The 17,035-nt window shown below is 39.2% G+C and overlaps 1 protein-coding gene across 1 annotated transcript in view; it reads left to right on the top strand.

Moving 5' to 3' along the window:
* The first annotated feature begins 248 nt into the window (after positions 1 to 248).
* LOC142166010 (uncharacterized) overlaps positions 249 to 17,035 on the top strand; it is a 34,648-nt gene continuing 17,861 nt past the window's right edge. Inside the window, exons 1-3 of the mRNA XM_075224410.1 lie at positions 249 to 628; positions 749 to 947; positions 1,804 to 2,325. Of these exons, the coding sequence (XP_075080511.1) occupies positions 249 to 628; positions 749 to 947; positions 1,804 to 2,325 (1,101 nt within the window). The remainder of the gene's footprint in view (positions 629 to 748; positions 948 to 1,803; positions 2,326 to 17,035) is intronic.

Below are 17,035 nucleotides of genomic sequence, written 5' to 3'. Positions count from 1 at the left end.
ACAAGAAAGGAGTTCAAAGATGCTGACCGCAAGGCTGTTGAGAAAAATTTTCGAGCAAAAATGATTCTTGTCATTGGTATTGGACTAGATGAATACAACATGATCTCAGCTTGTCAATCCACTAAGGATATTTGGGAAGCTCTCCAAACAGCACACAAAACGATAACTCAAGTCAGCAGTCAAAGATTGACATGTTAACAACTGAGTATGAGCTCTTCAGGATGAAGGATGATAAGTCCATTTAAGACATGCACACTCGCTTCACCTCTATCATCAATGAGCTTCACTCTCTAGGAGAAATCATTTCGAGGAACAAACTTGTCAGAAAAATACTTAGCATATTACTTGGTTCCCGGGAAAGCAAGGTAAACGCCATCATAGAGGCAAAGGATTTGCAGAAGCTGACAATTGATGAACTCAATGGTAATATGAAAACTTATGAAATGAAAAAGAATAAGGATAATGAGAGAAGAGATCCCAAAAGGGAGAAGAACCTGGTCTTCAAGACAGACAACAATGACTCAAGTGGCGAGGATGCTGATATGGCCTATCTGAGAAAGAGACTTCAGAAAATGGTTCACAGAAATGGAGGTATTCCAAAGAGGAGAAGTTCCAGCAAGCTAAGAGGGTATGACCTATGTCATACATGCGGAAAGCCAGGATATTTCATCAAGGCCTCTCCATAAGTAAGACTAGTACAAGCACAACCAAACAAAGTAGGCAAAAAGAACTAGGTCCCTGACAAAAGATTCAAAAGAAAAGATGTCGCTGACAATGTTGTGAAACACGATCTTGCTGCATGGGGAGACTCCTCTAGCGAATCTGGAGAAGATGATGATCAAGGTGACAACTCTATGATGGCAGTAGAAAGTGAAGCAGCTGAATATGATTCCATCTTTGCCCTTGGTAAAACAGACGAGGATGAGGAAGATGACAATGATGATGAGGTAAACTTTCTGGATGTTCAAAGAAATTTGAAGTTCTTTCTCAAAAGAAGCCTATATCCTTGGCTAATTTTCTAATTGATGCATATCACAGTCCCATTAATGATAAAAATGTGCTAATTATGGAACTACGAGAAATAGAACACGAGAGAGATGATCTAGTGGTGGTTGCGATTGATCTAAAAGAGACCATTGAGAGCTTAAAAAGGGAAAAAATATATCTTGACTGAGAAAGTGGCAAACATAGAGCATGAGAGAGATGACCTATTGGTAGTAGTCGTAGACCTAAAGGAAACAATTGAGGAACTAAGAAGGGAAAGTAGGCATATGAACACTCAAAAGAGAAAGGAAGTTGCAAGTGAGGCACACCTTAGGCTCGAAGATGAGCTAAAATCAGTGAAATCTAGTCTGTGTGCCGAACTTGAGAGAAACAAACAACCTCAGAAAGATCTAGGCATAGTGAAGAATGATCTCGAAAAATATCTTAAGTGGACATGGTCCTCATATACAATCACTACTATGTATAAGAAGAATGGGGGGAACAGACACGGGATCGGGTTCCAAAGGGAAAAATCTCCCTACAACCCGCATAGCAAGTACGTTACTATTCCTGATATTTGGCTCTGCACTCACTGTGGTAACACTGGACATTTCAAAGAAGCATGTAAAGCTAGATTTCAGTCCAAATAGAAAAACAAAGTTTTTGCTTAAAAAGTAACTACTGCTAAAGAACCTGGTCCCTCATATAAAAGACGTGTGATGCCTGCTTAGACAAAAAAATTGATTCACCCTTTTCCTCATTACAAGAGACCCAAACTTGTTTGGGTTCCTAAGTCTAATCCTTGATTCTCTTGTGTAGGGAGCAGTGAAAGCAAGCAGCCAAAGATGGTATATGGATAGTGGCTGCTCGAAGCATTTGACTATAAGCACTAATGATTTCCTTTCACTCAAAGCCCTGCAAAGAGGGAGTGTGTCCTTTGGCAATGGAAAAAAAGGATACATTTTGGGAGTAGGAAGAATTGGAAAGTCTCTCACTCACTTAATCGAGAATGTGTATTACGTGAATGGCTTGAAATATAGCTTACTTAGTGTTTCTCAAATCTGCCATAAAGGAAACAAGGTGGAATTTGTGTCAAAAATCTGCACAATCACAAACCTTGTGAGTGGTGAAGTAATCATGATGGCAAAAAGATACAAAAACATTTATGTTGCTGATTTTGAGTCCCTACATAACAGGGATATCACATGTTTGAGTGTTGCGGATGATGATGTTGAACTGTGGCACAGAAGATTGGGCCATGCAAGTTTTACATTGCTAAACAAGTTGGTCAAGAAGGACCTAGTTCGTGGACTGCCTAACTCAAGTTTCAAAGATCACAAGGTGTGTGATGCATGTGTAAAAGGAAAGCATATCAGGCCTTCTTTCAAACCCAAATAGGAAGTAAACACCTCAAGGCCACTTGATCTCCTCCATATGGACCTATGAGAGTTCCAAGTAGAGGAGGAAAGAAGTACATTTCGTCATAGTGGATGACTACTCCAGATTCACATGGACATTGTTCCTCAGAACCAAATGAGACATTTTCGGTGTTTGTTGCTTTTGTAAAGATGATCCAAGTAAAGATGAGCCATAATGTTGTCAGTATAAGATCTGATCATGGCACATAATTCGTCAATGCAAAATTTGATGAGTTCTATGCTGAAAACAGTATAAGTCACAATTTTTCAGCTCAAGGAACACCCCAACAAAATGGTGTTGTAGAGAGGAAAAGTAGAACTCTTGAAGACATGGCTAGGAAAATGTTGATTAACAGTGGTGTTGCAAAAGTTTTATGACAAGAGTCACTTAACACTGCATGCTACTTGGTGAACAGGTGCATGATCAGGTCCCTCATGAACAAAATCCCGTATGAACTGCTGAATAGGAGAAAACCTAAGCTAACACACTTGAGGACATTTGGTTGCAAATGTTTTATCCTCGACAATGGTAAGGAAGCATTATTGGTGGCGTAGAATAAAGAAGGACATAGTGGAGTATGTAGCTCGATGCCTAAATTGCCAGCAGGTGAAGTATGAGCATCAGCGACCGAGTGGACTTCTTCATAAGTTAGAGATTCCAAAATGGAAATGGGAGCAGATCACTATGGATTTCGTTGTTGGACTCCCATGTACTCAGCCGAAGTTTGATACAGTTTGGGTGATTGTGGATAGGCTGACCAAGTCATCTCATTTCATTCTTGTGATGACTACCTATTCTTTTGAGAATCTGGCTCGAGTTTATATTTGCGAGATTGTCAGGCTTCATGGCGTGCCGGTATCTATCATCTCAGATTGAGGTACACAGTTTACATCATGATTCTGGAGGGCCGTACAATGTGAGTTAGGTACTAGGGTGGAGTTGAGCACAATATTTCACCCTTAGACGGATGGACAGTCAGAGCACACTATACAGATTCTAGAGGATATGATCCGTGTGTGTGTGATGGAGTTTGGAGGTTCTTGGGATCGGTTTTTACCACTTAACAGTTATCAGTCCAGCATTCAGATGGCACCATATAAGGCTCTACATGGCAAGCGATGTCAGTCTCCGCTGGGTTAATTCGAGCCGGGCGAGGCTAGATTATTAGGTACAGACTTGGTTCAGGATGCTTTGGATAAGGTTAAGGTGATTCAGGATAGACTTTGCACATCCCAGTCCAGACAGAAGAGTTATGTGGATCGGAAGGTTCGCGATGTTACATTTATGGTTGGAGAGCGAGTCTTTCTTCGAGTTTCACCTATGAAAGGCTACATGAGGTTCGGGAAGAAGAGCAAGCCAAGCCCAAGGTTCATTGGTCCATTTGAGGTGTTGCGATGAGTTGGGGAGGTTGCTTATGAGCTTGCCTTACCTCCTAACATAGTAGGAGTTCATTCGGTATTCCACGTTTCTATGCTCCGGAAGTATCACGATGATCCATCTTATGTGTTGGATTTTAGCCTAGTCCAGTTGGACGAGGATCTATCTTATGTTGAGGAGCTGGTGACTATCTTGGATAGGAAGGTTCAAAAGTTGAGGTCAAAGAACATTGCTTTAATGAAGGTTCAGTGGAGGGGTTAGCCTGTCCAGGAGGCGACTTGGAAGACCGAGCAGGATATGCACTGCCGTTATCCTAATCTTTTCACCACTTCAAGTATGTATCTATGCTCGTTCGCATATGAACGATTGTTTTAAGAGGAGGAGGATGTAACGACCCGGCCGGTCGTTTTGAAAGTAATAGCCCTGATCCCCTATTAACTGTTTCAACAATATCTTTTTCTGCTTATGTGACTTGCCGGGAGGTTTCGTTTTTGGTTTCGGAGTATTTTTGGACACTTAGTCCCTAAAACGGATGCTTAAGCCTTAGGATTTTGACCATAGTCAGAACTATGTGAAAATAATTCCGGAATGCAGTTCCGTCAGTTCTGTTAGCTTTGTTGGGTGATTTTGGACTTAGGGGCGTGTCTGGATTGTGTTTTGGAGGTCTGTAGCTGATTTAGGCTTGAAATGGTGAAAGTGAAATTTTTGGAGATTTTGACTGGTATTGGACTTTTTGATATTGGGGTCGGATTCTCCTGAAGTTGGAGTAGGTCCATAATGTTTAATATGACTTGTATGAAAAATTTAGAGTCAATCGGACATGATTTGATAGGTTTCGGCATCAGTTATGTAAATTTGAAGTTTCAAGTTCTTTAAGTTTGAATTGTAGGGTGATAAGAGATTTTAGCATTGTTTGATGCGATTTGAGGGCTCAACTAAGTTTGTATGGTATTTTAGGACTTTTTGGTATGGTTGGTTGAGGTTCCGGGGGCCTCGGGTGGATTCCGGGGGCCTCAACTAGTTTTTGGACTTGAAAGATTGCAAAATTTGCTGGTGTTTCAGTTGCTAATTTTCTCTTATGCAATCGCGTAAGCTTGTTTGGGGGTAGTGGAATTTTAGCCTATGCGTTACCGACTTAGGGGACGCGATCGCTTAAGTTGGTCAGACTGTGCATCGCGAGGCTAGGCCGCGTTCGCAAAGAGGAAGTGAAGCAGCAGTGGAGTTCAAATGTTGTTTTTGGCGGTCGTGTGAGGACAAACGTGATCGCATAGGTGTGAGTAGCCAGTGGTTCACGATCACGTGTTAGATGACGCGTTCGGGTAGCATGTTTTGTCAACGGTTGAAATTTTGTTCTACGCGATCGCATGATATGTTCTGCGATCGCATATTGTGATTACCTGGGTAGAATATAAGTTTTCAAAAATGAGGGTTTGGCCATTTTTACCAAAATTTAGGTTTGGGAGCTTGGCTTTGGACGAGATTTTGAGGGATTTCCAGAGACATCGATTGGATAATGATTCTACAGTTTATTTTGGTTATATCACACTAATCTATCATTAATTCCACCTTTTAGTTTTGGAGTTGGATTGAAAATTTGGGGAAAATGGGAAGAAGTAACTAAGATTTTTGGGTTTTGATTGGGATTTTGATATCGGATTTGGATAATTTTGGTACGATTGAACTCGTGAGTGAATGGGTGTTCATATTTTGTGACTTTTACTCGATTCCGAGACGTGGGTCTAGGGAGGCGTTTTAGGGCAATTTTCGAACTTCTTATTAAAGTCTTTATTTCATTAATTACATTAGTCTATTATAGTTATATTTATGATATACAATTGCTTTTGGCTAGATTTGGGCCATTCAGAGTTGGATACTCGTGGAAAAGGCATTGTTATCAAATGATTAAGCTTGGTTCGAGATAAGTGACTTGCCTAACCTTGTGTGGGGAAAATTCCCTTAGGATTTGGTAATGTTCTGATATGTGAGCATTGTGTACGTGAAGTGACAAGTGCGTACACGAGCTATTTGTTGTAAAACCCCGTATTGCACCGAGCAATAATCTGTTTCACTTTAACTGAGTTATATTAGCATGTGTAATTATCCTTTTTAGCCTAGAATAGCATGTCTACGTGTCTTAAATACTTATCTGAACTCTGTGCAACATGCTTAGCGGATTTCCCGCTTCTTCCTTGGCTTGTACCTAGTCTAAACCATAGGATATCGTGTTATAGCTGTTATCTCCATTGTTTGAGATGCATATTTATTTTTGGACTACGGAATGGTACTTCGGGAGATCCTCCTGCATATTACTTTTGGACTACGGGATGGTATCCCGGGAGACCCCCCTGCACCTTTACTTTTAGGACTACGAAGCGGTATTCCGGGAGATCACCCTACATATTTACTTTAGGACTACGAGACAGTATCTTAGGAGATACCACAACACATTTACTTTTGGGACTACGAGATGGTATCCCGGGAGATCCCCTGTTGTTATTTCTTTTCGTTGTGCTGTTATGTTTCTGTGATTTCCTTCTTGTTAAATTTCAGTCTTTTATTATACTGCGATATTTTGTTCTGCCTATATATATATACATACATATATATATATATATATATATATATATATATATATATATATATATATATATATATATATATATATATATATATATATATATATATATATATATATGCACTAGGTCCCTGACCTGACCTCGTCACTACTCGACTGAGGTTAGGCTTGGCACTTTTTGGGCACCGTTATGGTGTACTCATGCTACTCTTCTGCACATATTTTTATGTGCAGATCCAGGTACTTCTTACCAGCCACATTATCAGTAAGTCGAGACAGCTTTAGAGACTTCAAGGTATATCTACCGCGTCCGCAGTCCTCAGAGTACCCCTCTATTCTCCCCTATGTCCATTATCTTCTGCACTTCTTTTGTTAGACTCTGATGTATAAAGACACTAGTTTTCCTTCTGTAGTTTGTGACTCATGATGTTCTGAGTTTTGGAAAGACTGTGTAGTATTGATGAGTTGGTTATTGTACATGCCGAGCTGCATGGTTATCAATTATGTTACTACTATTATAATTAGTTGTTAAATATATGTTTTCATTTCAGTATTCCACAAATGATAGGCTTAACTAGTCGTAGAGATTAGGTTCCGTCATGACATCTCACAGAGGGAGGATTTGGGATCGTGACAAGTTGGTATCAGAGATCTAGGTCCATAGGTGTCTTGATTCACAAGATAGTTATTTAGAGTCTCGCGGATCGGTACAGAGACGTTTGTAATTATCTTTGGGAGGCTATTTAATTGTTAGGAATGTTACACTTCTTTAATTTCATTGTCGTGCGAAAATTTGTTGATTCGAAATTATAAACTTCTGTCTTCTATTCTCCACAGATGGTGAGAACACGTATAGCTAGATATGACAAGGCACCCGCGCCCCTGCTAGAGCCGCTAGAGGCCGGGGCCAGAGTAGAGGACGAGGACGTCCACATGGTGCAGCAAGAGAACCCGCACGAGCTACCACAGAGGAACCATCAGTAGCTCCAGTCAAAGTGCAGGCACTTGAGATGCCTACTACTACTGCACCAGCTCTTCAGGAGGCCCTTGCACAGATCATGAGCATGTTCAGTACTCTAGCTCAGGCAGGGTTGATTCCCCTTGCTCCTACTGCATATCAGTCCGGGGGAGGAACACAGTTTCCCGCCGCCCACACCCCAGAGCAACGGGTTCAGCTCGATCAAATTCCAGTTATACCGGTGCCACCTGTAGCTCCAGTTTAGCTCAAGGGTAGGGCAACAGTCTCTGAGGAGGAGCAGCGTAGGCTTGAGAGGTACAAGAGCCACAATTAGAATATGCCACCAATTACCATAACTACCCAACGTGCGTAACAGATATAACAACCAAACAAAATGCTATGAACATATCCTGCAGAGGATAAGAAAAACACACAAAACAAGTATAAGGTACTATACCTAGCATCTTACCATTGTGGCACACAATCCAATCCACACCTAGTACAATTGCGGCGCTCAACCAGATCCAAACATTATAGTCGTGGCAGTGTGCCACCCGATCCACACATTATACTCTGCATGGGAATATGCATCAAATCGAAAATTTTCAAACTCACTAGACACACGTATATCAACAACAAGTATGTCAAATGCATGAACATAACCCTGGAGAGACGGATAGCATAATGCGCTACGAAAGATGCCAAGCACGACTAAGGTGAAATAAACAACTAGTATCTCAAGAGCCATCTCGATCATATAACACCATAAGTCTACATAGGATAACAACACGTATGTGAATAATCAAGTTGCCTCACAACCCACCTTGTATAAAAGTAAAACACGAAATAGATGATGATAAGAATAACATCTACCATGTCCGAAGATTCATCCATAGACAAATGGTGTGCTGAATAAACATATTCGATCTAGTTTAGAATAAACATTCATATTTGGCCTACCAATGGATCTCTTAACCAATTCTGAATGCCTTTAAATAGGTAAATATCCTCCTAAGGTTCCACAATGACCCTATCAATGATACATATAATCATCTGCCAAGTTTGCAACCAGAGGAATAGTTTGCCTCTCATAAATAAACTCTCCAACCTGCGACATTAACTGAATTTCCATACATGTTCTCAATCTCTCCTACATAATTGACTGACACGTATCACCTACACAAATCATCCCATGGGAGGTACTCCCACAACTTTCCGCATCAAGTAACAAAATATGTACATCTATGGCTACCAACCATGCTATTTCTATAGTGCTAATCAAGAATCTGCAATCAATACACAATGCTTCTTCTACAAAATACACCATTCTTAGGTGACACTAAAATAGCGCCAATACACCCTGAACATCTAAAATCTCCCCCTCTCCTTCGAACTCGTGACATCCCTATCAAAATAGAACCATAAAATTGGCCCTTCAGTCCCAATTTCCACCCAACTCACCACATCAATTATGATGTACCGTGGGAGTACTAGGATCCCATCATAAATCCTGAATCACCAGTAGAATAAGCACTTCATCGGTTAGAACCCCCTCTTTCATATGTTAGAAACCTTTTTTCCAGTTAACTCATTTTAGGAAAAAAATCTCAACAAGCAACCGACTTTCCATAACCGCAGAAGACACAAACCTTAACTCTTGGTCGAACCGTTGTAACCTTTCGGGACCTATTTGCACATAACCGAACCACTGAGACTAAGTCTTCTAAATCAACCAAGTCACGCAGACTGCCAAACCCACAAGTATTGACATCAAACACCTATATAGCCTTATAACACCGAAGGAACCGATCATTTCCCTTACCATCCTAATCCAAGCACTTACTAAATTGACCCAACTTCTTCAGATTTCCTCTTGACTTGCTTACAAAATAATATCTCTCTTCCCAAACTCCAATGGATTTTAATCAACATTCATACTGAGTGACTCCAAATCACAAGACCACATCGTCTCGATGCCCATTAGTCATTTTATACCCTCTCATGCACTCAATAGCACATCCAACTGACACACCCGTTCCGAAGACCTTCTGCAAATATGAAGCTATTATTTCTATCTCTCTAACACCACATAACAAATCTAACAATAATGTAGAATGCCCCAAGTCTCACTCACTCCCCGCTTCCAAACTGTATCCTTAGCCATGCAACGAACCCAAAAATTCTCATGCACCACATCTTGAATCTTGAACCCGCTAGAACCATCATTGAGAGTCACACACTCTAAGCTAGTCCCGAATATATAACAAAACAACAAGTGCTCCATTAGCACACGAACGCTCTAAAACAAGCACCGAATGAATCCCTTCCTGTCATACCCCGAACCATGGTCTGGGCATAACACAGCACTTGGTGCCTGACTGCATGTGACCGAGCGAACTAACTGTATGGCTGGATCAACATGTGGTATAACTATGAGCTAGAGGCAAATATAAAACATGATAATCTACTAAAGAGTCTGACTGAAATATCATAGATGCGGAAAATACTAAAAGGTCTACAAGTATAAACAAGTAGCCGACAAGGCTAACACATGAAAGCCTGTTAATATCTGACTGACTGGGTTATAGTCTACGAAGCCTCTAAAGAATACCGAAATGCTAACTGTTTACCGGGACAAGGTCCCTAGTATACCTTATTAACAGAAATACTATAATGACTAAAAAAAGAGGGGATAAGGCCCCGAAAGACTGGGGCTCACCACTAGCTAATACAAGATGTCCTAGCAAGCAGAATTGTCAACCTGTAAATCGTTACCTGCATCGCGAGATGCAGGACCCGGGTAAAAAGGGACATCAGTACATTTAAATTGCACTGGTATGTAAAACAACTGAAGAAAAGAACTATAAATACTGAAACTGAAACTGAACTGCTAGTTGATAAACTGATAGCTGAATAAGGAAGTAAGGATATGAATACTCCCTCTTCTGAATGATGAACAACCTGTTTATCTGATAAACTACGGCCTCTGGCCCAATATATATATGTGCACAAGCTACGACCTCAGGCCCAAGTATACGTATACATAACTACGGCCTCAGGCCCAAAAATGCATAAAGCATAAACTACGGCCTCAGGCCCAAACATGCATAAAGCATAAACTACGATCTCAGGCCCAAATACAGGTGTTCAACATTCAGGAATTTAAAATCAGGAACTGAGAATCATATTGCAATACATGATACTGAAATAATGAGCCATACCGAGTTACATGATACTAGAATAGTGAATAGGATTAGACTGAGATGAATATTCATAATAAGTTGATTTGTCATAACTGAAACTCATAGAATATCGAATGATTATGAAACTATGCCATCTAGAGAATAGAAGTTCTACTACTATTCAGGGAACTAAGGCATAGTTACTTTCTGAGGAAATTGGTAATGGTCATAATGAATGGGACGTAGGGAGAATCATAGACATTCCCAAACGTAAAGAGTTAGCCTTACATACCTTAACTTCATTCCCTTGAGCGTAATACAACGTTTGTCAACCCTCTCAACTTTAATCTATAGCAATACAAGTCAAAGAGATTCCATATTAGCTATGATGCTCATGTTTTGGTCACTTAAGCATTTTATCAAATACTTGGTGAAAATAAAGCTTCATAGTCCTTATTAATGGTGTCTCTACACCCAACAACCCATAATCAACAATCAACACGCAACCCTATAATCGTTCATGCTTTTCTATCAAACCCATCAACTCATATCTCATGAACTAGGGTTTATAATCATTAAATCAATGCTAGAATCAATTAGAGGGTGAAGACATTACCTATTTGAAGTTCAAACCCTTGAATTTCGAGTTCTAGGCTTCCTTCTCTCAACAATGATGTCCCAATCGAATATCTAATGATATGGAGGATTTATCCATGTTAATAAAATATTGAAAAATTGAAATTAACTTAGAATCACCATTAGAACTTACCTTGGGTGATGGAAGGACCCTTAATGAGTTAGGTTTTCGAGAGTTCCCCTTTCTAGAGCAAGTTTTTATGTTTTGGGGCTGTGGGCGATGAAATATGGCTTTAAAATGACCCCCCACGAGCGCGCCCATGCACCTGAAGACCTGACCGTGATACTGACCGCACAAAACAGTAGTAACACTGCCTCAAAAGAAGCACGACCACGCTAGGGGCGCTCTATAGGACGTGCATATCGCATACTATTCTGTAAAATGCATATAACGTTTTGCACAGATATCTGTTCGAGCTCCATAATATATAGTTAGAAATCTATTTCAAAGGCCTACAAATTTTGTGTTTTAAGTTTTCCTAAATTCCTTACACATTTTCACTAAAACCTGCTAGAAGACAGACCTTCTGCAAACTTAGTTGATTTTGTCAAATCTTATGCACCTTACTTTCCATCTTGATTTTGAAACAACTATTTTCACCGATAATCATCTCGATGGGACTTCACATGTTCAAAATATAACGTTACTACTCCTTTAACTCATTCATACCTAAGCCGAATTTACAGGGTGTTACACTTCCTTTGCACATCACATTCACAAAGAAATATCAAATCTGAGTCGTTCCACAACCTTCACATATCAATAAGGTGAAATGTAGTAGACATCCATCAAATTCCTTACTTGAATAGCCCATGATGTCTTCTTTCTCAGTCATAACTAATCCACCAATATACCAAAATCCAGAAACTGCAAAGACACATGACCACGTGACCCAATCATCAACGGTAGGCTCCACTTGGTTTTAAGCCATAGTCATATAACCCTACGACCCACAATTACTTCTCCTCCTTCATTACCCCGATCCCGCACTGCTACTCAGCTTAATTCCACTATGAAATCTGTTAATTCTCACGAGTCCATGCTCATCCGCCAACCGTAAGAATCTATTCATTCCATTAACATCAATTAAAACAAGCATTTGCATTCCCTCTGCATTTCAAACAACTCCTTTCGTTACATTCGAACTTCCCAAGTATAGAAGCCACCATCTCAAACGAAATACACAAACTTAGTCATTTGTCCATCATGACCCAAATCACACTAAGCTTTCTCAAAGCATGTGTCTATCCTACCACAAAATCCACATGATACCCTCCCACTCCCACTCCGGTTTAGCAATTTTCTAAAGAAAACTACTAGATCTCTACAACTCATACTTGACCTACTAACAATTCAACCACCCTGAGACTTACCCCCCATATCATTTCTTATCCTTCGCCACCAATAATGCTGCCCCAAATCCGGATCCATCTCCGTAGCACCAAACAAATAGAATGACATCAACTTTAAGCCTCCTCAAGTATCATCTCCCACGAACTATCAATACTGGAAACACCAATTCGACCATGAAGTCGCAACACACCGTCATCTCCGATAAACGCTTCTTAGGTACCACTTCGCAACACCGTGTGCCCAAATGGAAACAAATTAAGACCATCATACTGATGAGACTTAATGCATTCAAACAAGGACGACGACACAATAACACAAACAAAATTCCACCAAGTTCCGAAATATCCTATCTCCAAACTTCGTCAACCAAAGCTTGAACATTCATGTGCTAATTGCCTCTCCTGAGCTGGATTTTAATACCGAATCTTCCAATCACAAACCGAATAATCCTTCTCCTGAAGAATTCGCTGCCACAACACATAAGTGAACACCCTACCATTCACACCAATATTTCACGCTAACAATAAGAGAAACATCACAATACATCGTGTATTGCTCTGAACTCGTGCGCAACACCGACACTGGACTGAAATGACTGAACACCCCTCCACAAGGTAACAATATTAGTCCGCCCGTATATGTAGGGAAAAATATCCTACACCATATCTGCAACATCTCCAAAACTCGGCGGTGCCCAACTGACATTGAATGCTCGACATCACGCACGAATGAGTAGGATGGAACTGAATGCATAAGCTTCAACCAAAATCAAATCGCACGACAAGAAATCAAGAAATGGAAGTTCTCCTAATAGACCTGCAACCTCTCAAAGATAATTATCGACGTCTTAGTGCCGACCTACAAGACTCTACTAGACTTGCTCGTGACTCATGAGACTTAAGTGAACCTGGTGCTATGATACCAAGCTATCATGACCCAAAACCCACTATAGGCCATGGTGGTGCCCAACTTTACCGTTATGCAAGCCAACAATTATTTGACATGCCGATCGATATTCCATATACATTTTATAACAAGTAATAAAATAAATATGCGAAATTTCTCTATATTTGTAGAAAATTACTGATATTTTATTAAATGTTCGAAAGTGATCAAAATATATACCTGAATATCATAATAGAATACAACCAGAACAAGAACAAAAATTTAAATCCCCAAAACTCGGTGTCACAAGTGCCTGAGTATCTACTAGAATACACAATACCATTACAACATATTTCTAGAATAGAAAATAGATAGACTATGGTAAATAAATAGGACTAGGAATTCGTGTACTGAAGAGTGTAAAATGAAATGCAGATCACCACAAAGTCTCCTCAGCAGCTGCACCTACATGCTTAGATAACCATCGAATGTACATGTCTCAATACGTACAGAATTAGTACAAAAGTATAGTATGATTATGTAAATTAACGCATACCCAATAAGTATCTTTCCAGACCTCTAAAAAGTAGTGATGAGGGATCGACATCGACGCTTACTAATGGTCCAATAATCAAAATACAATAAAGGTAGACATGTATGAAGCATGGCAAGTAAAAGTAAAGAAAACAGATATATGTGCATAACATGATTCTTAACAGAAATGTAAATACAAAATCTTAAAATATTGAATACTACCTCGAATAGAATATATATATATATATATATAAAAGATCAATAACCAGTGAAGTGTCATACCTCAAGTAAGAAAGACACATGTATACTGAATCCTTATCAAACATTACGCATGATTCGATCGAGGCGAACTGCCCAATCACATAAGAGTGATGGTACAATATCATGCAATGATTATATGACATGATCCCATAATAATAATGTACACTGATGAGATTGTACGACCCAATACATAACTGCATCTCATAATACTGTTAAGGCGAACAACTCGATCCCCTGATGGTACTGTTGAGACGTCCAGCCCAATCCCATAAGAATAGTGGAACTTGACAGGTTACTGGCCCCACTCACGAATATATGTGTGAATTATGAATTTCAAGAAACTTTCGTACAAATACGTGTAACATAGAGAAATCCATAAAAGAAAGTATAATTTCTACGACTAATCAAGTAGTGTATCAAGTATCTAAAATAGCAAAGTTCGATATCCTATGCAAGTCAAGTATCACGCTAAAATGTAACTTAAATCACTTAAAAAGACAAGAATAACTCAAGTAATACAATTAACACATGGTGTGAGTCTAAATCTACTTGGACATTATTAAGAATCTAGCATACACACGGGCACTCGTCACCTCATATGTGCCTAGCTCCCATAACACGTGGCACGTAACAAGTATAGCACCTATGGGTAAATTTTCTCTTACAAGATTAGACAGGAGACTTACCTCGCTATGAAATCCGATAACCAGCTCCCACGCCTCTCTAACACCTTATAACAATGCAAAATAATCAGAAACTACTCAATGAATGTGTAAACCCATCACTGTATGCTCAAACACTCTCAATTCAATAATTAAAAATAATTCCCAACTGCACACGAAAATTCAACAAAAATGACCCCCGGGCCCATGCGCCCGTATTTCAAAAATTTTCGAAGATAATTATTACCCATAGCGCCACACATCATGCTTTTACTCTCATACTCACATAATAATGTAAAAATAATTGCATGTCATCAACTTTCATACTTTTACTCGTATCCTCACATAATAATATAAAAATAATTTTATGACATCATCTTTTGTGCAATAATAATAATAATATCAAGAAGCACGAAAACAACAACCATGCATAAATCACTCTTCCTTACAAGCATGGAAAAACCCTTCGTGCAATTTACTCTTCCTCACCAAGCATATATACATCAACAACAAGTAAGGCCGGGAACATGAATAATATTAAGAAGAGTAATTAAGCAAAATACATCGCATGAATGACAATCACAGCTTTTGCACTAATAAACAAATCAATAAACTTCAAGAACCAGATTGTTCAAGTATCTCATCAAATCTCAAACATGATCTTCAACATAAGTATGGAACCCAAGTATCTCAAGAATAACAAACATAGACACGTATTCATGATTTAGATATAGTTACGACCAAATTTCGCACATCAACAATCTCACAAGGAGTCCATAATATTTAATCAAGTTATAATAAGTTGAAGCATGGTCTCTAGCATTGATATTTGTGCTCATATTATTATAGAAATCAAGTAAAATATGAGATAAGAAAATCACAAGATTCAACAAGGAACAAAAAATCATATAATCTACCGCAAGCATGGATATCCCTAGCGCATGCACATACATTCGGCATCGCCCCTGCATGTAGAAAATAATATCATTTGATTAGGAAAAATTTGTCCAATAAAGCGAGGTCAGACACTTACCTCAAGTAAAATAAATCAACACTCTAAAAAGCCCTTCCCACGCAAATCAATCACCGGACGGCTCGAACTGAGCCAAAATAACTGAATATCATAAATAAAATCCATAGGAAAAGATTTCGAATAATAAAGCTTTGATCTTTAACTAAAACAAAAAAGTTAACCCAAAAAGTCAACCTCGGGCCCGCACACTAGAACCCGACAAAACTCACAAATTCCAAACACACATTATGATACGAGTTCAACCATATCAATTTCATTCACTTCCGACCTCAAATCGGCCTTCAAATCATCAATTTATTGTAGAATTGTTTTTTACTAAAAATCCTCAATTTCTTGAATTTGATTCATCAAAAAATTATGAAATTCAAGGCTGGAATTATGAAATATAAATAAATTCGAGTCAAAAATACTTACTCCAACCTAAATTGTGCATGGTCCCTAAAAAATTGCTCAAATCCGAGCTCCCAAGCCTTGTAAGGAAAAGTGACTAAATTTCGGAACATGTGAAAAAAGCATAGCAGTTGTTAAAGCTCGAATCAGATCCTAGATGACCTCGAAATTATCACGACCCCAATTTCCCTCCTGAGGATGCCATGATGGATCCTAGTATCTAAGACAAGGTAAGCCTAACAAACATGTATAGAATAACTTAAATAACAAATAAACTCTCAAATACTCAACAATTCTAATAAGGAAAACTCCACAGCTTAATCATCCCTATATAATTATATCTAATAAAAGAAGGAAAATATAGAAGTAGATAAAGGGTGACCCCGAGGCCTGCGGACGCCGGCAGGTGTACCTTGAAGTCTTCAAGTATGAACTCAACTCACTTTCCTAGATTGGTAGGAGATACTTGGATTTGCACAAAAGATATGCAGAAGTGTGATGACCTTTTGAAAGTAAATTCTGTGATCCGAGGCCATAAGAACCTCTTTTGTCTCACCTCGATTTGTGTGCACAGTCCGGGCACGTTTCCAGAAAGCTTTTATGTGAAAACTAAGTGAAATAAGGAAATTTACTTTTAAAATTGAATAAAGTTGACTTTGGTCAATATTCTTGGTAAATGAACCCGGACACGTGATCCAACGGTCTCGTAGGGTTCGTAGTAAAATTTGGGACTTAGGCATATGCCCGGAATCCAATTCCAAGGTCCCAAGCCCGAGAAATAAATT

Source organism: Nicotiana tabacum, chromosome 11 (genome assembly GCF_000715075.1).
Source record: "Nicotiana tabacum cultivar K326 chromosome 11, ASM71507v2, whole genome shotgun sequence".
Classification (NCBI taxonomy): domain Eukaryota; kingdom Viridiplantae; phylum Streptophyta; class Magnoliopsida; order Solanales; family Solanaceae; genus Nicotiana; species Nicotiana tabacum.
Note: the sequence above shows the minus strand (reverse complement) of the source record. Positions and strands in the feature narration are given on the sequence as shown.